This window comes from Lineus longissimus, chromosome 10, assembly GCF_910592395.1.
Source record: "Lineus longissimus chromosome 10, tnLinLong1.2, whole genome shotgun sequence".
NCBI classification, from domain to species: domain Eukaryota; kingdom Metazoa; phylum Nemertea; class Pilidiophora; order Heteronemertea; family Lineidae; genus Lineus; species Lineus longissimus.
In genome coordinates, this window is record NC_088317.1 from 17,495,845 (window position 1) to 17,520,157 (window position 24,313).

At 41.4% G+C, this 24,313-nt stretch overlaps 1 protein-coding gene across 1 annotated transcript in view; it reads left to right on the forward strand.

Annotated features, from left to right (window-relative positions):
- Nucleotides 1–24,313, forward strand: part of LOC135495072 (glypican-5-like) — an 85,677-nt gene that overhangs the window by 46,739 nt on the left and 14,625 nt on the right. Inside the window, exon 4 of the mRNA XM_064783488.1 lies at nucleotides 5,787–6,046. Within this exon, the coding sequence (XP_064639558.1) occupies nucleotides 5,787–6,046 (260 nt within the window). The remainder of the gene's footprint in view (nucleotides 1–5,786; nucleotides 6,047–24,313) is intronic.

The window sequence follows — 24,313 nt, forward strand, 5'->3', positions numbered from 1 at the left end:
ACGGCAATGGAAGATCAATTTCAAATTTTCAATGCTCAAAATTATTGAAGTGGAAAATGATTTTCCATGCTGGAGCTTCATTTTCTGAAACGTGAAATGGATGAAATTTCTCTTGGCGGTGTCTGCTTGAGTAGTTCTGATTTCAACCAGCTTGAACAGATTCTGCATGAAACATACCAGTTCTGACTGGTCTTGGCACTGCCAGTTGACGTGCAATGTTGACGCTGACGATGTTTTCAAAAAGCATTGCTTTCTTATATGTTTTGTTGTGAAAATTGTGTGACAAGACCCTCTCAAAACTTCTGCAGATACAAAATTCCCATCACCAAAACTTCAAGCCGTCAAATGTTCCATCAAAGTGACCATTTTTCAAAACGGCAATCCCTTGGATGTACAACCTACAGCAGGCTTGGCTGCGTTTAATTTGCAGCGATGCTAATTCAGCCTCTGTGCCGTCATCCATTGTGTCATATCCCGAAATGTCACTGCCTAAACTCGTCATGATTAATCGCCACAACTCGCATCTCGGAAGCAACCAAAAACTTTCATTCTGTGCTAACGATACAATTCCTCAAACTCGTCTCCTGTGTGGGCTGGGCTATTTCCGGACCGATCTCAGGACATTAACTTCCCCGCAAAGAATCGTCGTTTGCGTAAAAGGGGCAAGGGTCAAACTTCCGCGGACATTTTTAACTCGGGTTGTGTTCTCATCGCCTACGTTCATTTTATGACCGGTATTATGCGCCCTTTCCTTTATCGAGTTAATGGGTACTTTGGTAGTGACCTGAGGGTGCAAGGGGCCACCGAAGACTCCCTTTTGTGCCGTGGTATTTTCATAACCTCCTGCTCATCCCATTCAATGGAGGCCAGGCTGAGGTAACATGTCCGAGTTTTTTCTGTGTCTGAGATTTGTTTTTGACACAATGCTTTATCTCCGCGTTTGTTGGAGGAAGCTGTGAATTATTTTATCGCACCAGATTCATTTAACCCTTTTTGACACGTTTTGTGGCAGAAAAAATGAATTCTCATAATTGAGTCATTCCAGAAATTTTGCAATGAAAGTGGTGACGTCCATTCGAAAAGTTTCAATCGTGATTAAGGCATGTGCACATGACATTTTGCTACAACGATCATGAACTATACGCAGCAATTGAGAGTTGGTTTCCCACTGAAACTCATCAGCCTGTGTGTCAACTGTCCGATGATGATTGTTTACTGGGTCGAAAGGTTCATGTTTTCGGATTAATCAGAAGTTCACAAAACAGGAAATGACCTGACAGATCCTACGAAGATACTCATCAGAAACTGTTAAGTTTGACAGATCATGCAACAGAAATTGGAAAAATAAAGGTGTTGATGATGATTTCCTGTTCCGGCGGAGCCTGAGATATCGACCTGCTTTGAACCTTCCTACTTGCCAATGCTCTAACAAAACCAGTTCACTCAGTTTGAAAGTCAATTGGGGAATGTATATGTCACTACAAATGTGACTCGCTCTACCAAAACTGATTTGGTCACATTTCACAAAAGGTCTACAATAGGGAAATGAACAACAAGTCCGTATCAACCTGTCAAGTTCAGATGCGACAAGCGCCTAGTTTTGGTAGAGCGGGTCACAAATTTCACACCATTTCATTTGTGGAGAAAAATTTGGAATACGGCATAAAATGCCATGTTCTCTTTTCATGATGAAATGAAAGACGTCATGTCAATAAGGTGGACTTCCTTTATCATTCTTGTTCAGTGCACAGCCTTTTCATGAAATGGTCCTGGAATGTGTGGTATTGTCTGTTTTGAATAGCTGAAGGCTATGGCCACATAGCATGTATGGACTGTCCAGCAAATGTACAGAATTGAGCACACTGGATGCATTGAAGATTTTCCTGTAGTGGGCTCTAGTGGTAGAAAAAAGAACTAGTGTAAATGCAATGAACAATCATAATTGCCAAGTTCCAAGTTACAGAGAAACTTTTCTTTCATTCTGTGAAAATATTTTGTATCCCTGATGCTATCTCTGTGTATGTAACCTTTGGCAGTGCACCTTACTACTAATTTGAATGACAGGTTGTTGTCCAGAGAAATCCCTGCAGTTAGGCCAAAGTGTCTGTGGGCCGGGAGGGTGGGAGAATTTGAAAGTATTGTCATTTGGCTAAGATATCATTTGACGAAGCACAGCCTTCAAATTTGACTTTGGCAATTCTCGTGACCTTTTTGAACGATTAACAACTGATACCAGCAAGAGCCATTGGCTCAATCCATCAGTAGTGTGCAATCCTCATCCCGCTGCATCCTGAGACAAACCAGCGTCCTGCCCGCCCATACCGATCCATCACAGACATCACCAACAGGGGTCCAAATCTTACCCCCTCATTACATCCCAATGTGTCCTGCCCCGAGGCTGTGATCCGAATACCCTGTCTCACCTAGTAATTTGTGCATTATCTATTGTAACAGCCGCACCAAACACTGGCAAACATGAACAAAACACATCACAACATGGATGTAACCTGCCAAGGACAATTAAACCAATGAACACTACTATTAGTACTAATTGCGAGTTCATCTGTAATTGTCGCTAATCCCTTGAATGAAATATGTGTTGGCGTTCAGATGTTTATTAATTGAAGGTTACAATACAATGCACTTTTGAACTTTCTGTTAGTGTTATGGTAGTTTTGTGTGTTTTAAATATAGTAGTGACACAGTTTGAAAGGACAGCTCGTCCTGAATTTGGGTCTGAAGTTCTGCACAAACAAGAGTTTGCAATTGCAATCCTATTGGTGTGGCCTTCCAGCCACAATCGCAAAGTATTTACTGAAATGCCTGTGGCAGGACTCCCTAGATTTTGTCAAATTTTTGGTACTTGTCTCCAAATCAAGAAAGTCTAGCGCAAGCCCTGGCTGTGTTGCTCACATCATACACTGCTGCTAATACAATGAAGTCTGGTATCGAAGGGCAGCCTGTTCATAGCGCTACCATGCTATAGGCTAATAGCGATGGTATAGAATCACATTGGAGAAGCCAGCCTCCTTAGTACCAGGAACTGTGCAATACGTCTGCTATCTCCTCTATTCATCTTTCCACGATAACCTTCTGCCTATCTCTAGTGCCTATAAACCTGTTATATCAGACAATCTTTGATAAATTCCTCCTGCTTCCTCCATCATATCTCATCATCTCATCTACCATCTGATGTTGCTATATACTCCCCAAATACATTACGGAGCAGGTAGGCCTATGAAACGCATATTCTACTGCGTAATGTAAGCTATTCCTTTGCTTATGGATAGCATTACTTGTTGTAGAGCATGTAAACACACCATCCTGATAGTTGCCCACGGTTTACGGATATCTTCACCGAAAAATCAGACCTCGTTGCTACGAGAGTTGTTGTTCACAACTTCTAGATTAAGAGACTTCAAATATTCGTGCGAGACTCACCCGCACCATAATTCATGCACATGTGACCTGATACAAATCGTAAAATTTTGTTCCAGCTGGCGTCTGTTGATAGTCCGTAAACCAGTATTGTATGGTCATCTTAGAAGGTACCATTTCCTGGTGTTCTGGTGAACCCACTTGCACTGCATTATCAGTAACAACAAATTCCTGTACCTTACTTTCTGCAAAAAATCTTCGAACCGACTGACGATTGATCTGATAAATTGCCGAGATGTGATGATAAGATAAAAATGCCACCGTTGATATGGTTTTTGCACCAGAATTTGGTCGGTTTGCCAACTATACCAGTATACTAGTATGATTCCAACAGCAGCGCCCTCTGTCTCAGATGAGGAAGCAATCAGATGCAGTAAAACACAGTCGACCAGCTAAGGATATTATCGTCCTAGTAAATTTCCTGCATTTACGAATCGATTTTCCAGACTTCTTCCCTTCAGAGACTCATTGGTAATGACATGACTTTCATTCATCCAGGCACAAGAGTAATTCTTCAAACCCTATCAGAAGTTTATTCAAATAACGGTAATTACGTTTTCGCGCACAATACGTTTGACCGTAAGGAACAGCAACAACATACGCCATAATTGGCATCATAGCGACTGGGCGGAAATACATAGCGTATCCTAGGGATACTACGGCTTACTAGCAACTGCATCTAAAGTAGGATAAGCAATGATTACAATGTTTTATGTGTCTTAAAGAAAAGATAAAGGGTTATCTGAGAATCAAGTTGTTTGCCAATGATGTTGCTGCTACTCGTTTAGTAGCTGTGTCTTCGGCCCAACGTAAGTTGGGTTGTCATTTGGGCTGTCAGAGTGACACAGTAGAAACATAGCCGTCTGTTCTGGTCATGATGACGCTCGGTCTTGGGATCCTCATGTGACATAGAGAGCAAGTCTCTTCTAACCCATCATCTTCTACGCCCTGTGATTCAACATACACATCAATAATACCTACATTTACCTCTCTGGAAATATCGATTTATCGTTATGAAACCGTTAGTTTCGATCTGATGACAACAAAATAGTCAAGTATTCACCAACAAAATGAAAGCTATCGGAAATTCAAGAATTTCTATATGGTAACCATGGTAATCATTATGTCATCCAATAACTTTTATCGCTAAATTAACATGTGATGACATTTCAGAATTTCAAATTGAAGCCACAAATATTGTTTTGCGATATATTTCCGAGACAAATTTAGAATATAGCTAGGGTTTCTTTTCATAATTGCCACAGAATTAACTGGCAACAAACTGTGTATTATTGTCTTTGTGGTGGAGAGAAAAACGATGCTCATCTTTTGAGAAAAACTTAGTTTTCTGTTTCAATTAAATCGGAAGTTCACCAGTTCCTGTTGGATTTCCGAGGCAATTTTAGTATGCCTGAGGTGTCTTTACTTGATTGCCGCAGAATGAGTTTGTCAACGGGCTCATTGATAGGGTCATGTCGCACATTCAATATGAAAAAAGAAAATCGCTCAGCCAAACCCGGATCCTGCAGCATCAAGTGCATCGAGCGTGATTAAATTCAAATGAATGAATATAATATGACAGACTATCCTTCGGGGTGCAAGTTATTTGAATAAAATTCACCACATTAGAGTTGCAGCTCGTCTGGTTTGAATGCATTCTGGAAGCATACATAGCTCTCTCTCTATTTGCTAAAATTGTTTCCTGTCCTAAAGTCTTCCTTCTTTAAAATGTAAAGACTAAAAGCTTTTGTATCAGTGGGTGCGTATATGATTTGATTTGATAAGAACGTAACCTAATGAAACTAAGATACTTCTACTGCCTGTGGCTGCAGCATTCGGCATCATTCGTCTTTATAAAACCTGATCATATTCTCATTAGTATAAGTGACAAACAACATGGTACATCTTTGTAATGTTCCCTGGTACATCATGCGTTTACCGATACTCGTATCTTATAGAGCCCTCGGGACATATTGTCATTGTTAACGATTGTTTGATCCACAATGCCACATAGTTATATGTTGCGACATTTCTGGATGTTGATGATAATCATAATGATTTTGGGTTCTTATATAGTGCTTTTCCATGTTATATAGCACTTTTCCATGTTATATAGTGTTTTTCCATGTTATATAACACTTTTCCATGTTATATAGTGCTTTTCCATGTTATATAGGGCTTTTCCATGTTATATAGCGCTTTTCCATGTTTCCCTGTTCAAAGTGCTTCTAGGATACCATATTATGTTCCAGGGTGACAATTAAATCTGGATGTCCTACGATATTTCGTAGAATGAAAATTATTTGAAAAACGTATTTTATGTGAATTTCTTCCTTCTGTCTTTCCAGGTCAAGGCCAAATGTGGTCACCTTCAGACTAGCCAGGGACACAGCATCCAGCAGCCAGTCCACAGACAGGTGACGCCCTCTTACCGCGTCAGCTCCAGCTCCTCACTGCGATTGGATCAGCGCATCTCTATGTTCATGCGGAATCTACAATCGTCTAAAGGATTCTATCACAGTCTGGCCGACACTATGTGCACCAATGACCAGTTTGCCGTGCAGTCACATGCCGATACGAATTGCTGGAATGGACAGGCCATTGGACAGTAAGTTGAATTTTCAGCAAAATTGTTTAAATTTTCAGCAAAATTTCTCCTCATCCTCAACCTTTCATTTGAAAAAGTACCAGTGTTTTGACCAATTTTGTCGCCAGGAAGGTGTGTCTGACATTTCCTGCTAGAGCATAGCAGTCGACGAGATATTTCTTCAGCAAAAAGGTTGAAAATTTGATAATTCTGACAGCATTACAATTTCATGGCAATTTTACCTAAAATCTGAAAACTGTGAGACACGGCTGAGAAAACGTCTGGTTTACAGTATGAAAAAATGTGTTATTGTGATTTTCACATGAACAAGGTCCATTGAATATAAACCCAGTGAACCATCCCTAATAACCTTTAAGCAAAAACGCATCACATATTTTTCTGGTCTCCTGGGTTCTAAAACGAACACATCTGGAAATTGATTGCCCCATACCCTGGCCGCATCACCGCCACCTTTTAAGCCAGCAATATATTCTTTGTACCTACATGTTATTGGTTATACTGTCATATTCGTATCGATATTGTATATGAATTCATTGGTTTATGGTCTGGCTATTCGTAATCAGACGGTAGACCGTGAATTTATTGTGAACCTCGAGTGCAAGACAATCTTGTATGTAGGCTGAGAGAGACGCCATTTGAAGGACTCGTCAAACGAAGATTTGAGTCTGTGAATCTTTCTAAAGCGGAGGCAGCAACCAAAAAATTTGATCACGAATTGAGCTACATGTATGAGCAGCCATCTTGATCACTTGCGACAAAAGTCACTTGTATGTGGTGGTCATCTTAGGTGCCTGCTTTGAGAAACGGTGATCGCTGCAACCCGTCAAACCTGGCGATTATCCACAAATGAGTAATACGCTCCTCAAAGCAACAAAAATTGCTTGTTTGTATGGCGCTTGAGGGAGCTCAACATATCTACGTATAACTCTCCATCCGCCACTTGGATTGGAACAGCCTGTCCTGTTTCCATTCCTATCAATGTTTGGCAAAAACATTCACATCGCAAACGCAGACACAACTACAATTATCGAAAAATAATCGGACTTCATAGAGGGTTATCTGTCAGCGATTAAACAGTCGATCACTCGGCCATTGACACAGATTTTCACTTATATTCCATTAGTCCATTACTGAGCTGATTTTACCAATACTTTGCTAAGCACCACTGCTGGGAAATGTTTTCAAATGCGTAGTTAAGTTGGCTCCAGTGATGTGTTAAGTGACTCATTTTCCCAAAATAAGGCTATGGTGTGTGTTAGCAAAAATTCGACTGATCAAATGTGCTGCTTAAGTTTAAAGTGCTTTGGTTCCATTAAACGTTCATCTCTGTTGTTGATGTGATCCGTTGAGGTTTCAAGATATTTGAGGCTGGTGATTCAACCCTTATCAAAGAACATACTTTTGAAAAGGTACCGTTCTCGTAGGTAGAGTGGGTGTTGAAGGACTTCCTACTACTGTAATTAGAGAAGGAAACTGATGAGTGTACGAAAGTCGGCCATGTTTGACCTCATTTAAGAAGTAAATACTGAGCCGGCAGTCCTTGGTTGTCTCATCAAGACCATCGAGGTAGACCAAAAATGCAGACCAATCTGAGTTCTACCCGACAGTCTGGACAACAAGGACCTACGATGAAGATTCAATTCTAATCCAAAAAGACTTGTACTGAACATTCACCATCAAATTCCAAACTAGCGGTCCTTGGTTACAACACCAAGGCCAGCCTCAATCAAAACCTGTTGAAGGGCAACACACTTGTCATAGATTCAGAACCTTGAGGGTAAAGACGAAAAATGTGCTGTTATTGTAATTGAATTCTTTGAACTGGTCTTCAAGGTTTCTCTGAAAGGTTTTCAGTAGCCTTTGGCAGATGCCAAAAATACTTCTCATGATGATGTTGACATTTTGTTCAGTTCAGAAACTTTTCTTTGGAAAGATAAAGACAGTCCATATCATATAATTCTTACAGTAACTTTCTTGAGAAGTGTTTTGAAATTTTCCTTAAACATAAACTGACATTTCCAGTTAGCTCAGTCAATATTGACTTCTAGAGTTTACTCTTGGAGAACATATTTCCAAGTATCGGCCTTGGGCTTGGAAGCCTGATATTTACCATTGAGAGTACTCTGCAGCTTTTTCCGGAATGGCTCCTGTGAGGCTGAGGTCCAGCAGCAAAACTGATGTTCTCGTTTGTGGTCTTTCTAAAGAATGAAATCTGGGTCTGTCTGGGTCTGCTCCGATTTCAAACTTCTGATGTTGTAGCCGGCTTATCCTATCTGCATCAAAACTGCAACGAAATCACCCACAATTTGACTCATCAGCCCCCCATTCATCTTGACCGATTGATACGTACTATCATGATGGAATCCTTGACGGACATGGTTGAATCATCGACTATCAATGTCTGACCCCAGACACCCGGTCACCTGAACAAAAACTCATCACTCCATCATCACAATTGGCTTAACGGCCCCATCGCCAATATCGACTAACAAGATAGCTGAGGATGGGCTAAGCGCTGCGGCCATTATGAGCTTATAGGCAGATTTATCCAATCCAATGTAGCTACTGACCGTGCGAACTAACTTAATCTGCCATCGACAAAACCGCCTAGGTTGTAGCCGGTTTACAAGATTGCGGTGGACATTGGCGACTCTGTCTCAGAATATCGTGGCAATTGACGTGATTATTGGGGAGATGGAGCCCGGGCTGATATATGTGATGTTTGTGAGAAATGTTTTGATGATGAAGATTGTTTGTAAGAAGAAGGGCATTGAGGTTTGTCCAAGTGGGCTGAGTGGATCAGTTCACTCAAGGTCACTGCTCAAGGCATTGATGAGATTGCTTAAGGCTTTGAGGATGTTGCTTGAGGCTTTGAAGACATTGCTTAAGGCTATGAAGACATTGCTTAAGGCTTTGAAGACATATCTTTAAGGCATTGAGGGAATTGCTTGAAGATATGAAAGTGAAATTGTGTTGATGACAATAGCCGCCAGGTAGCAGGCAAGTCTTCATCTGAGAGAAGTGGTGTATCTCGAGCCATGCACCACAATAAGCTGGCTCGGATGACCTTATCAATATGACACGAAGCCATGTCAATAATAAATAGGCAACAGTATATCTGTTCAGTAATCTAGGAATTATATGAGATTGGCCGATAAATACCCACCACAATACTCTTTCGTAAGTAATTACTTATTGCCACATTCTGATGGGTTTATGGGCGGATCCTTCTAGGGGTGGATGACCAGATCTGGGTACGGTTAACGGTTGTCATGTTCAAGGCCAGAGTGGAGTTTCCTTGAGCTGCCAGGTGGTGTTTTGGCTTGATCATCATCTCTCCTTGGATATGTTCACCGAAAGGCTCTATGGGACGACCCCAAGCCTCACTAAGGACTCCACTTCAACAGTGCAGAGATCCAGTTGTGCTGTTAGACGTGTCTCCATGTTCTAGATGGTAACTGCTCCACTCGATGGCTTATACTTCAGACCCTGTCCTAGCCTGATGCACTTAGACATGCCTGGCTGTCTTAGCTACATGATCCGGATCCTGGTACATCTGAAGCGTTGGATAATGTCACCCTTGATGTCTGGGCACTAAGCCTCCAAGGAAGATCGGATCCCCTTAGATGAATTTGGTGTCTCGTATTCTGGCCCGTATAATATCGGGACTTATATCTGTGGCAAAGATATTGAGCTCCTTTGTAACATGGGATGATGATGAATTATCTTTGGATGAAAAATTCGAGATGTGTGTGACGTGGAAACGTATTGTCTGAAGTGAGTTTGGTGTTGAGGCCGCTGCCCTTATCAGTACCTCCTGCCTTCAGCTGGGTTCTTGGGGTAGAAACTTGTCCAATGGAAAATTGGCTTCTTTATGACTTGAGTAACCATTGACTTTGGTTAAACTTGCGTGTATCAATCAATAGACTGCATCAACTGCAGATCTACTCATCATATTTTGTACAGCACCTCCTAAATCAATGTACAAGGCAATAAATGTGGGCAAAATGAAAGAAATAGCATTCATTTGTGCTGCAGATTTATGACCTTTCATTTCAGAGAGGAAATGAAAGAATTTTCAATTTCCTTTTACATTTTGAGGGATTGATGCATCTTGTTGATGAAATCACAGAATTTTGTCACGTTCTGAGTTTGTGCGTTTTAGTGCATTTGGATTAGTTGCCAAAGGGAAGCAATATCTTTGCTTTCAAAGAAGCTGCCACACCAGAACTTACGATGTTCTGGGTGTGTCTCGGGGACTGAGATGCTTCCATGACATGGGTAATTACTGTTGGACATGAATGCCCTATCGAAGGGGATCAGCCTGGACTTTGATCAATCTTCACCACATTTGTACCACAGTCAAACCTTTCTGTAAGGACAACCTCGTGACTGACAAGTGTCATCCTAAAGAGGAAGGTGTCCTGATTACAGAGGTCAAATTGTGCTGAAACGACTCATTTGGGACCAGGACCACTGTTTCTAATAGAGAGATGTGTCCGCTAACAGAAGTTCCACTGTAGTACGATTGTACGCATTTCCACCATCTTCCAGAAACCAATCATCCCCAAGAATGATTTGGCCCCTCCGTGTCCCTTTCAGCCTCATCCTTTACCAATCATCCAACCAGGAGGATTTTCCACCTGATCTGTCCGCTGGTTTTCCAACACCGTCTGGGTCCCTCATTTGTCGCCAGATCCATCGCTCCGCAAAATGGTCACGGAGCCGAAATTGATTAAACGCGCAGTTGCAGGGTATCGGACGTGTCTATCATTTCGGTGATAATGGGCTTGCAGTACCCGGATGAAGATTTTGCTAGGCTTCAAAAATATCAGGAGGGATGAGGCGCTTTGATGTACCATAATTAGTTTGGGGAAACGAAAGGGTATATGACTATGAGTGTAGAAGAAATCGTTCCTGTTAATGAGATCTTGGGTTGTGTAATTTGTTTTGTTCAGGCTAATTAAATCTGAAGTAAAGGGTTTGAATTAGCTTATGCTCTGCCTGTACTCAACAGTGGTATTCTTCCTATGTGAGCCAACCTTGGGCAGCCCCCATACCAGGTACCCCTTCAACTCAAGTGAACTGACCATAAGCCATTGCCAATAACTACAGCCGTCCCTGAACCTGGCAGGTCTGCCTTCATTGGAAGCTGGCAAACTGATGTCGACATGACCAATTTGTGAGAACTGACCATTTGCCACGAATGATCAAATTGTTGCTTCTGATCCCTCTTTGAAGCTGCCACTGCTGGTAGATAGTTCAGGGAACACACCACAGTAGCCTGGTAATACAGGTATAGCAGATCCTTCTTTTTGAGTTTAGAGCACAAATGTTGGGTTGAATTCGAGGTGTTGGTTCAGATGCTTGGCTAATTACTACTCTATGAATATTAGGTTTGTACACCCGGCGAGTTCATTCAATTTAGAGAACGTCTGCCAGTTTAAGTGATGGATCTTCAAACAAGGCTGGGCCAAGGTTATGAGCAATGTGAAGATGCTCCATACAGATCCTTGCAGTCATAGATTTCAGTTTCTTTGACAAGTTTTCGGATTGGGAACCCCAACTGCTGCAGTGTTTCTTGAAGAATCAGAGCCAGTTGTGATGTGACAGTGTTGGTACTCAGTATAATGTCCTGAACACTGTGGAAGGTGACCTTGTTTGAAGTTGTTGCTATGCTTCTTATCTGTCCAAGATCATTCCATGATCTTACTTCACATGCATCTAACTCCTGAAGGGGTTGAGGCTGCGCTCAGCCATGCCTCTCTGTAGTACCAGCTTCTCAGGTAGGCCTGCATCATGAAAGCATATCAGCCGGACACCTTTGAAAGTGATGAACCATCTTATAAACATAACGCAGGGTGCATATTGAAAAGCTTCTTTGCGCTCCGTCAATTTGACAGAAAAAACTACAAATTGGTTGAAGGTAACCATGGCGAAAACCATCTGGCGTATCAACAACGGCAGGTATCCGTAGAATGATACCTGGATTTCACCAGGAAAAAAATGCATCAAAATGTTTTAGATACGGTATCATTGTGCGCTTGGCGTCTGCTGATGTTGGAGGGGAGTATGTTCATCTGAAAGGTGAAAGTCCCTGGGATTACCTTTGGACTCGCACAGCGGTTTTGCTTTGGGTTCACTTCCCTAAAGTGATGGGTTTTCTTTGTGAGGAATTCCACATACTCAGCTCATGCAAACCATGTTCCACAATTCCAAGCATGGTGTTAAGATGCCATATTGGCCTTCTACCTCTGTTGGATTTCTCGTTTATCTCCCGAACTGCCCATTAATCAGTCAACTATTTGTTTAATTGGCATCTGGCGCTGAGAATGCTAGCAAGGAGTTGGTGTAGGAGATGGCTAAACGATATGAGGGTGGTAGTGCAGTGGAAGAGGGCAGCGGTAGTGGTAGTGGAAGAGAGCAGTGGAAGAGGACAGCGGTAGTGGTAGTGGAAGAGAGCCGGCCTCATGATCAAGAGGAAGTGGTTGTTTGTGTCCTTGGGCAAGGCAGCTTCTCTCCACCCAGGAGTAAATGGGTACCAGGCCAGCCTGGGAAGATAACCTGCGATAGACCAGCATCCTATCCGGGGGAGTAATACTCCTCGTCGCTGTCAATGGTGGGGAAACAAGGGTATAAGCTCCGGCCGGATGAGCTGTTCACGGCAGCCAACGTAAACTGACTTAACTAACACTCCTACGCAGTATATTGAAACATCTGCCCAATGTTTCCTGGAGAACATGGCTGCTTCCGTTGTATGAGATTCCTTGCTGCTTCTTTGGTGTAAATGATAACATTATAAAGTAAACTGATTCAAACAGACTGATAATAAGAACATAGACCTGTGTAGAGTGTAACGCAGGGAAGTGTTTCTTGAAGCGGAACATTGCAACAAACCTTGTGTAAACTTGCTTCATTTGTATGCTTATAGCCAAACATTTAGCGTCTGTTTCCATTAGATATTCATTGCATGTAAACACCAGCTGAGTATGAAATCACTTACCAAGAATATTACTGGTCACTGGCCTAACCGCAGATTACCAGATTACCAGATTACTGGTCTTACAAGTTACTACATGTAGTGACAGGTTTACAGGCTGTGCTGAGCTGCTGTTAGCTATAAAGCTACAATAATTGTAGTTCTGTCCGGAATAGTCAAGGTTCATGTCCGTTCTCCAATGTTGTGCCCATGCTCAGGAATTGGCCCAATCCCGCTGAAATATGGTTGTCTATTCTAAAAACCCACCGGATTCTTATAGTCTTTCTCAGCTTTCTGAAAAGACAATTCCCTCCTCTAACCAATCTTCAGTCACAAGGCTGCATCAACCAAATCTCTGCAACCAACTGGTGAATTATGCCGGAGAGCCAGTGTTTTGGCGAGCGTGCTGCTCAAGACTTGCGCAAATGCTGACTCCAGGAGATCAGCTGTTTGCCAAGCTAACTTTAAGAGGAAACATTATCACTATCCGGGAATAGGTCTGGGGTCTTACCAACAGGAACCAGTCTGTTCACTGCTTACATCTTTTCTGCGAAAATGCGAGGCAGTTTAACGCTTATCAGTCTGGCCGCAATGTTTACTTTAGTTAATGAGATAAAGCATGATATCCATCCAGAAATAGACCAGTGATGGTATGAAGTGTACTCATCTTGGCATTTATGTGTTAGTGTTTGAACCCTGCCATTTACCAAACCTTTTGATTATCGCAATGTTACTCTGAACAGTTCTTAGATGCAACACACCCATTTGAAGGAAGAAACGCATGTCATTCAAGAGGGCTCCCTTGATCTGGCCCTTCCCTCAAGTCAGGAAGAATGCCTTCGCCAGCAGCCTAAGATCTTACATGTCTCAGCGCGATTGATTTATCCTGCTCATTCAGCAGCCCATCGCTGGACCTGCTATCTTTGTGATGCTACAGGCGTATTAGATAGACCAAAGGATGTCTTGAAGACTAGTCAGACATTGCCTAACGAGGAAGCCTTTGTGATGGAAACTTTGTTGTAGACGTTTCTGCAGAAAGATGCTGTCTTAGGAAGCAGGAGTGTGCTAAATCCTCTATCGCTGGACCTGCTGTCCGTGAGATGCTGCAGCATAACAAATAGATCAGAAGGTGGACATGCCATGAGATTAATGGTGAAACCTTCTGTAGTAGACACCTTTACAGAAAGATGCCGTCTTGGGAGGCTCAGGTGTCAGGATGTCACATCAGGCCGCTTACTAATTCACCCGCATCTCAGGAACTATAACCCCCCCTTGTGTGCAAGTTTTCACTCGCCTTGGCAAGATAGAGCAGACGTCTGCTGTCTAGACCTATACTTGTTAGCAGAGAAGCTCGCCAACTTCGTTATAATATGTTCGAGGAAAATTACTTCTAAGAAACAGCACTCTTTATCCAGAGATACCAATACTGTTTAAAAATTCCTCATCAATCTCGATCCTTGACTAGCAGCCCAAGACTCCAGGCGTGTCTGTTCACCAAACCATTTGAAATCATATCTGTATATCTGTCATAGCTCTGGGTAAGCCTCACACTCGCAGACACCATTATCGGTAAAGTCCTTTGCCATGGTAACCTCTCCTTGAAGACTACGTCTCTACCAGATTTTGACGCTCCAAATATCGTTCTTAAAGTCCCGGTGAGTACGTTCAGAGGATGGAATATTTCATTTGTCGGAGTAGTTCAACAGATTTGGACTCACCAAGTGTCATAACCAGGATTTGCTGGGATGAGACACTTCTGATTTTTGGGGGAGGTCTGTTTCTCCTATAAGGGCTTAATTTGACAGCAGAAATGGAAAGACCTATTCCAACTAGCTCTCTGTAGAACTTTGAATTTTCAATTTTGGACCAAAATTAATGTCTAGAGGCATATTTTGCAACTTTGTAGGGAAATCCTTTTCTAAGAGTCTGTATATCATGCTGAATGTCGTATTGCAGCTACATGATAAAAAGGACCACATCTGCCATCATGCAAATATGGGATGACAAAGATGGCATCTAAATACACAAACTAAGTAATTTTGTTATGATACACACAAAAATGACAACGAAGAAAAAACAAACTTGGTGTTTATTTTGTAGATTTTGACAAAAAATGTCTTGTCTGTCAAAGAGCTGCTCTGAGATGCCTGCACTCCACAAAAGATCAGAGCGTTTCCAGCAACAGCATCCATTGTGCGGATGGCCGGACAACAAGAAATGGCTCACGTCAGAATCGTTTGAACGCATGATGAGGAAACCCATCAAACTAATGAAATATTTTCTGAGCTCGAGTTACAAATGACCAGAAATGACCGAGACAACAGTGGTCAGATTTCTGCGGTAATGTTGTCCGTTACTATGGTTACTGCAGGTAAACCCAGTTGATGATGACTTAATAGAGGATGTACCTTGCATCTCATACTTATTTGTGTACAAGGCTTTATTAGGCTGCTCTCATCAAAGTACCAGAAATGTTCACGAGTGTTTTTTTTCACAGTTTTTGTGAATCCACTGTCACAGTGGCAAACACAAGCTTAAAAAGTGCAAAAAATTTTTAGAGTCGCAATTTTTTTTGCATGAAAAACATACTCTCCTGGATAAAAACACATATTTCTGTTTTGAAAAGACGAAAATTTTACAGTAAATTTTGCTTTCTTACAGAACAAAAAACCTGATGAACATATCTCCCTTTGGCTGTATGTGACATTTTACATTTCCAAGTGTCAAATTTAGACATTTTCCTGTATTCATCTCGAAACTAATGTCATTGTAAATCGTACGGCTAATCAGAGATGGAGATTCGCTTTCATTCCGTGCCATTTCTGCCTCTTTCCTTTCATCGCATTCGTCCTAAATTTCCTCTTAGCATCCTGTGCGCTATGAAGCTAACGTAGCAGAAAATTGGTCGGGGATCCGCTAACTAGGCTACAGCAGTTTTGGAACGCGATATCCTTTTCTTGGTAGAAACATGTTCTGGGTGACGCAGGCAGTGGTGATAGTGTTAATGATGTTGGGGGTATTGCCGTCTATAAGATATCAGTGGCTTATGATTAGAATGCCTGGCTCATAATAAGGACAAATTGAGCTTTAGTTAGATTGAAATGGACCACTGCCTCAACGCCAAGGACAGCAACGCCAACATTTTCAAAATATCATCCATTGATGAAAAAGTCATCAGAAGGTGTAGTATTAAAATCCATGGAGTGCTTCCCCCTGGGCACGGCCATGAATCGTGCAGACCCACACTAGGCCCTTGATCCTTCCTGTGTATCAAGGAGATCCAAATCAAAGTGAAGGATTGGAGCGACGATATTTTTAGCTCAGCTGACAAGCTGAGCTATTCATATGAGTAAATGGTAGAATGAATGTCCGTCTGTCTGTCTGTCTGTCTGTCTGTCTGTCTGTCTGTCCGTTAAACAGGCACGTTTCAAAACTATGGCGTATAGGCGATAGATTTTCCCTATAAGCCATTTAGACCCTTCAGGACTCCTGAATAGACCAAGTGTGGGTCCGGCAGGATTAACAGTTTGGCCACCAGGGGGCAAAAAGCCTAAATCACAAAACAATTTTTTGGCGCTTTATTCAAGCAGATAGAAGCTTGAAATAAAGTTGAAAAGGACCGCATGCATGTAGGTCTTGAAACTACTAAGAGTAGTTTTGATTGATACTACCAGTTGGCGTTACTGAGCCAAAATCTGTGTTGACCTAGTTTAAGCTTGATTTGAATTTCCCGCTCTTGTATGACTCTGAAGGTTGTAGGTTCCAATCCCACTTCGGGTCAATTTTTTTTTTTTAAATTTTTACTTTTTTCACTTGTAAATACATTTTCTTTACTTTTTTGAATAATTTGGTGGGCGGCCATCTTGTTTTTTTTTTCTATTTTAAAGCCTTTGCTGTATCCAGAGTGACATGAATTTTATGGTTGGTGTACAATAAGTCTCCTTTACATGATATCACATGGGCTTTCTATTTGACCTACTTTTCAAGGTCAGCCTGGCTCAGGCACTTAGATTTGACTAATAAGTGGCATATTTGTCACCATTTAAAAGTCTTTTTACTTTGGTATGTTTGCCTGATATATTGACAAAACTGAGGTTGAAAGAGATCTATCGGGTACTTTCCATGTTCATATATTTCAGCTGAGCGCCAGGCCCTTGGGCCTCTTGTTCATCAGAATGAAAGATGGTGTGATCATTCATGATATGTCATTTAAAACGCTGACATTTCAGATATGATGTATTTGCTAAAAAAGGTTGTGTTTGACCTTTAGAATGGAAAGGTTGGTACAACTCTGAACTGTGGAAGGGTTTTGCATATATCAGTCGATTATGCCTCCAAGCCACATGCTTAGAGTTTCAACAATCTCTCTCTCCTAGCTGTTTCGGTGCATGTGATTATTTACATGTAGAACTATAACAATGAAAAAGACACTGTACCATTCGTTGTAAGCATCGAAAGCATTTGAAGATATGATTTGCAGTTCTTCTGCTCACTTCAAAGATGGTACGTACGTGTCACTGAACGGTAGACATGATGTCGGCTGCTTTGGACTTCAAAGCATCTAAGGTTAATGGCCAAAAAGTGCTCCAGACAGCCAAACAGCCTGCCTGACACAGTATGTCATCTCAGGCCTTCTAAGTACTAAAAAACGCTTTATATATATTGTTTGTGAGCTATAATTCTTTCAGCAATGTTTATATAAACATATCTTGTTAATTATGTATGGGGTATATCACATTGACGGCAAGTTTTTTCTGAGTGGAACTGGGTTGGGAAAGGGGTAAATATTTGTAGTGGGCTGGAACAAATTGGCAAAAAGTATAAGTTTTTGTGAACATTAGGAAGGCCATGTATATATTACACTCCCTTGTCTAGGCTGTGTACCGAATATGTACAACTTCTTGAGGCAAGGTTGTATGTTTGCGGGGCGGGGTGCTCAGCACTTTACACAGTCTATGTAATTTTGGTCGTTTTCAGACAGAAAATTTGAAACGTTTTGCATGTTAGGGCATAATACTAAGAACTACTGGTCTTCAGAACTCCATCATCGATTGTCTTATTTCTCTGTACACCCTTCCCCATCCGGAATCACAAAATCTGTACGGAGTTCAAAAAAGCTTCATGAGGGCCACGTGCCGCTCTGGTTTCACCCTTTCAAAGTGCACAGACAGCCATATCCTGGTAATTACGAAACCCGAGCCATTGATGACTATAATTTCCATTCCGTTTCACAGTGTGTTTCAGTGCCTTGAAATTGAGATTGCGTCCTAATAACCGTGTTACACGGCTTCAAAGCGGCGGAAATCGAATTCTGTTTTTACGAAAACCCAGTATGGTAACGCCGAGTTTGACTTGGAATTTTTTCAATCCATCTGCTTGGTTTATACGAAGGGAAAGTTTATGCTGTGAAATTAAGATCCATGATTAAAGGTTGCAAAGTTCAACTCCTTTTATAGATTAAAGTTTCCGTGTCGCGGAGATATCTGTTCCACCTCTGCCTTTTCGAAACCACGCCTATATTCATTGCGTGAAATGCACATGTTTGTAACACAGTGACTTAAATTGACAATCTGCTGTTAATTTAAAGACGGAATTTGTATAAATTTTACTTTACAATCGAAATGAAGGTAATTTGGTACGAGAGTAGGTGTCGAGAAAAAATCTTTGATGTCAATTTTCATTCATTTGTGTGAGATAATGGGAGGATTTCATTTCGGGTGTATTTGTTTGAGAATGGATTGCAAAATGGATTGAGTATGTGTACAGGTCTTGGAAATGTCTGATTTTGAAATCATGGTGATAACCAGCTGGAAGAGTCAACATTTCTTGAGAATTTATAACCAGCTGGACGAGTGAAACCTGTTGCCGTGTTGTGTTAGCTGTGTTCCAAATGTCATTGTACCTTAGGAATTTTTGTGTGATATTTTTTGACAAAATTCTGTCAATATGTTCATGTCCTATTGACAAAATATGAACATTTGTCATCTCAGTGGGGTCAGCAGGTTTGCCCGATGATGAAACAATGTTGACTATGGTCCCATCCTGGTCGAATTACACCATATTCCTGTCAGCGCGTGATAGATGATAATGATAGAAAATCATCCAAAAGTGAAAAAATGACCCACCTCTGTTTAGTAAAGTGATTTGGAATGTGTGTCGGCCATTTGTCATGGTTAACCTGGTCAGCTATCACACTCGGATGTGATGAGCTATCATTGATGTGATGTCATGTTTTTGGACCCACTGATCAGCATTTTGCTATCGGGGGCAGTTACAAAGGAGTTTAGAGCCAGACGGCGGCCATCTTTGTTCATGTGCTCCAATGGTGTGAAAGCACATGTACCTCTGTTTGTCCAAGCAGAACACTCGTGAGAAAACCTCGTCTGATTGATCTGAACACTATACGCCGGCCTGGAAGAAAATTGGCGGGGATCGATTTTAGGCCATTAGTGGTTTCGGAAATGGAAGCCGTGATGACCAAGTTTTGTAATCTTTGGTTTAAACTGGTATCTAGGTTCCGTACTCAGTTGATGATTTTGAAGAAGCAACCGCCTGTATAATTGAAGAAAAAAACAAAAGAGGCAAAATACAAAGAAAAATATTTTTTTTTGAATTTATTGTTTCCTATGCACAGGGAATAGTACTTATCACTCTCTTGAACAATGAAATAAATTGAAATCGCATTTACACACCAACATTGCCAATTCATTGAATGGATTCAACAATTAACTGTCATAATGCTTAGCTCCCATAAAGCTAATACATGAACATTTCTGAACACTAAAATCAATAGAATATCATATTAGAACATGTGGCGATATTGTTTCAAAGCGACAGGCAATTTAGCCAGATTACTCTCGGGGATAAGTGACAAGAATAGATAATGAAACATGTCTCCAGTAAAAATCTATGTTGGCCCATTAAATAGGCATTAAGGTACCTAATATATTGCTTAGTGTTTCATTAACCCACTCCTCTGTTCTGTGTCGGATGTTGGGGAAAAAAAAATTTTGAAAATCTTTCTGAATTTTTAAAAATCTTTGATAAAAAATGATGATATTTGGCCTATGTTGGTCTAAACTTAGTTTACAAGAAGTGGTGGTGGTGGGGGTTACCAGCACTATGATCACTGAGGCACTCAGGGGTGTGAAGCAGTGGGGCTCATGTGAGCTCAACTTGGGGGGTCAAAGCGTTGACCAGGCAGGGGTTTGAACCGTAAGCCTAGATGTCCTCACCAGTTCAGTACTACACCGCTTTTCGTTACATGATAGTCTGTCAGCCATCCTACCTAATGAGACTTGTCATTTTGATGAACTTTGCCATTTTGTAACTAATTCCATGTCAATTTTGGTGAAGTTATATTATCCATGGAAGATATCTGTGATAAAAAGAAGCTACAGTCCAATATCACACATTTCATCAACATTGTAAACTCACTGTATACGTTATTCATGACGGAAAGACAAGTTATCGTGAATAATCGGCAAATATATCTCTTCAGATGGAAAGTCATATAGTGGCTTGAGTCGTAGTTTGAATAGTCTGCATAATTTTTTCATCATCTGTCGTGGTTGAAAAACACCATCAGTGCTGGGCGTACCATTGAGAGTCGTTTGGGTGGAACTGTTTAATTATACATGGATATTGTGTATAATACAGACCAAGTAATTCTTTCCCTTTCTTATGCATTGACAAAAGCATGTGTTTAAGTGTATATGTATGGAGTAGTCCAGTGTCCCATTGAATTCATGTATTTGCACTTACAAATCACTTTCCAACCCTAAATGTCACATAAAGGCAGTCATTTCTCTGTTCCGGTTCAGAGTAATTGGCCCCTGGTTGACATTCAGCGAGTGCCTTCATATTGACATTCTGAGCAGAGTGGGAAGTGCGAAGGTCACAGGATGAAGGAACACTGCTGCAACAGTGGTCTTTCTAAGAGTTGAACCCATAACATCCTGAGCCTGGTGCCCTTATAACTACCGTATTTTCCGGCGTATGACCCGCGGCTTTTTGCCCTCAAACAGGCCCAAAAAGTGGGGGTGCGGGTAATACAAAGGTGCGGGTCTTGCGTGGATTCTGAGAGGGATAAGCCCCAACCCCAAAGAAAAAAAAGGGGACCAAACTGGTTACTTGATAAGGATTTATGTCCATCGTTTTCGCATTGTTTTCAACCAATATTTCCGCCATGATCGCATAGTTTGTGATGTCTCCGCTAGGGAAAATAGTTACGGCCATGCTGGAATTGATCCACTTTGGTTAACAATTAAAAAAAACATGGCGGTTCTAGGATGTCAACATCAATGAATGGCTTACTATTTTTGGAGAATGCGGGTCTTGGAGCAGTGCGGGTCATAATCAGGTGCGGGTCTTGCGTGGCTTTAGGTAATGGTCAAAGGGGGTGCGGGTCATAGGGCAGTGCGGGGGATAATCCGGAAAATACGGTACTAGTACTATGCCACTCGTCTCCCCAAGTTATATTTCACACTTTGTGATGCAAATATGAAGTGTTGAAATTAAAATGTTTGAAGCAAGTGAAAATAACCGCCCGCTAAAATATTCAGGTTTTAGCAAAGTCAATATCAGGATAAAGAGTGCTTTTAACACTTACAATGAAACAGAAACCTATAAAAATGCTAGCAGTGCTTTCAGCATGTTTTACACTGCACTTGAGATGCATTGGATTTTCGACAACAAACTTGAAAGTGGATTTGTAAAATGTTGGATAATTTCAACTGATATTCAAACTTGTATACAAACAGTCTCTAACATCAAATGTATGAAAACGGCCGCAAGTCAAGAATATACCAATACGCCAATAATCTGGAATATTCCGGTTGAAATTCTGTTATATCGGATATATATTTATGCATTATTAAGTATGATTATCAATATCGAAAGATACGCGGGTGGTGCACATGAGTAAATAATCGGGCGGATAAAAATCAATGGAATTGGCGGTTGCTTTAGAAACGAAATGAAACAAATCTTTAGATTACATGTTATGAGAATGCTGTCTGCATGCAGCAGGCATGAGGACAATATTGACAAATCATTGTTGAGTTTAGGGTGTGCGTTTGAGATTAGGTCACGGTGACCTACTTTTAAAGTGTGGGTTCCAGTGACAAACAGTTGGTCATGTTAAAGGATTCTGTTCTCAACAAGGGTACCCCCTTTCACGAGATGGGACAAGCTTTGAAATAGTGTCAACCCCTTAAATTTGCTGCGCTGTATGTTAGCGAAAAGAGAGTTTTCCGATATTTCAAGTATTCCAGATATCTGGCCACCCGACTATGTAGCACCAACTTCCCCTTAAGCACCGCTCGCAGCAATAACCGTAATGTGTTTTTTCGCTATTAGTATAATCCCGGCAATGACCCCACCATCATGCGTGCCTGTGACACCCCAGCAGTGTGTATTTACCCCCATTATGCAGAATGTCCAATGTGATATCCAGGGAAATCAGATCTGCATTCGAAATGGGGCTGGAAATCGTGGTCGGTGATGTGGTGTTGTACTTTGCTGTTAATGGGTACAGTGTGGCTTGTATGAAGAGGGTACCAAGTTTCACTACTTGCGTATTGTTATGCTCTTTCTAGACTCACCACAAGGTGGCTCCACTTTCAGTATGTCCGATGTTGAGGAAAATTAGACGTGCATTTGGGACTCTGGGATGAGGTTGAAACTGTATTCATTGCTAATTTGAATTGGGCACCAGGTTTCAGGACTTTCAGTTTGCCATTTCCTCACTCACTGGTTGGTGGTTTCCTTACTCACTGATAGGTGTCATGACTGCACTTTTCCAGTATCATTGGAATAAATGAGGGACGTCAGATATGCATTGGTATATGGGACTTGGGGATAAAAATCTGCGATGTCTTGTAGCTTAGGCTGTCGCTAGTAATAGTAGCTTGTGCGTGGATAGCTAGCTTATTCAGATAGTTGACCATGCTAATCTGTTTGTCTGACGCTATCTTCCCCAACTAACTCCTGCCCATTTTGGCAAACATTCTGAGGTAAACATGAGAAATAACAGTAGAAGAAGAAGAAGATGAAAATGGATCAGCTGGTGTATATTTAAGAAGAACTCGATCGCCAGACTTTCCGCCATTGCAAAAATAAACTTCCGCGTTGGTGTTAAGGAGAAAAAGGTACCATTAGTACAGGTGAAAAATGTTCTCTACGATCAGACAGACTTGCATAAAGCATTGTGATAATAAGTGTGTTTACCTTCAGCTAGGCCCTTTTTCTGTCCAATTCATCTCAAATATTTGCCATAACGTCTGACTTCTAGGCAGCTGAGTGCATTCCGACACCTCCAGCCTCCCGAAAAAAGACAAGATAGCAACCTGTCTTGAACAATCCGTCATCAGCATAAAATACGATCAGCGGTCTTGAGTTGGTGGCACCTTCTTGTACATTTAGATGTACGTCTGTTAAGATAAATACTATCTTGTTTGTTGGAACCAAATGGGTTCGTTTCAATCTGAATTGACCTTTCCGCCTTCCAGAATGTATACATTTTGCAAATGTTTTTAAATGAGCTGTGTATTTATATTACTTTGTTGTTGTTAGCTAATGTTTTGATGGTTTCAGTCGTCACTTTTAGAGCCAAAAGACTATTCCCTGAAGCCACGCTATTCTTTCTACCCAGTTGAGAATGAAGATATCCAGAAATTGCTGTGCAACAATACAAAGTAGAGAATGCCTTTTGGTCAAAGTATTACCACGTGCCTTTCCAATTCTGCCGAGGAGCAGACGATTTCATTTCAAATGAACAAGTTTTGTATCGGCTTCGAAGCAGCTCTTACATAACTCAGCTTCAACTAGCTTCATTTTGCCCGCTTGAATCTTTTAGGCACCAATCTAAGGACCCAGGTCTGGTTGCCCAGGCATGTGACAGAAGCGTTGTACTCTTGTCTGATGATCTAGCTTACACCTGACAGAAATACCTACCTGGAATAACCTGATGGAAAGTGCTTGAGAAATCTGCCTTCATTCGACATCAAAGATAGATATGATACTTAGCTTGGCTAAAGAGGCTGCAGTCCCAAGAATTAATCTCAGCAGATGTTGTCAGGTCGTAGAGTCGATGTGATTATAAATGTACCTTTAAAGATCGCTGTCAAATGCCGCGGCATGTACTGCTATTATGGCTAAGCTGAGGGCTTTCAGTGATGGCCGCGTCTAGCTGGATGTCACCATTCAATCAGTGTTGCTCTGTACTATTGAGTGCTGTATTGATGTTCTTATTCTCTGTCCACAGAGTAGCGCACTATGCTGGGACA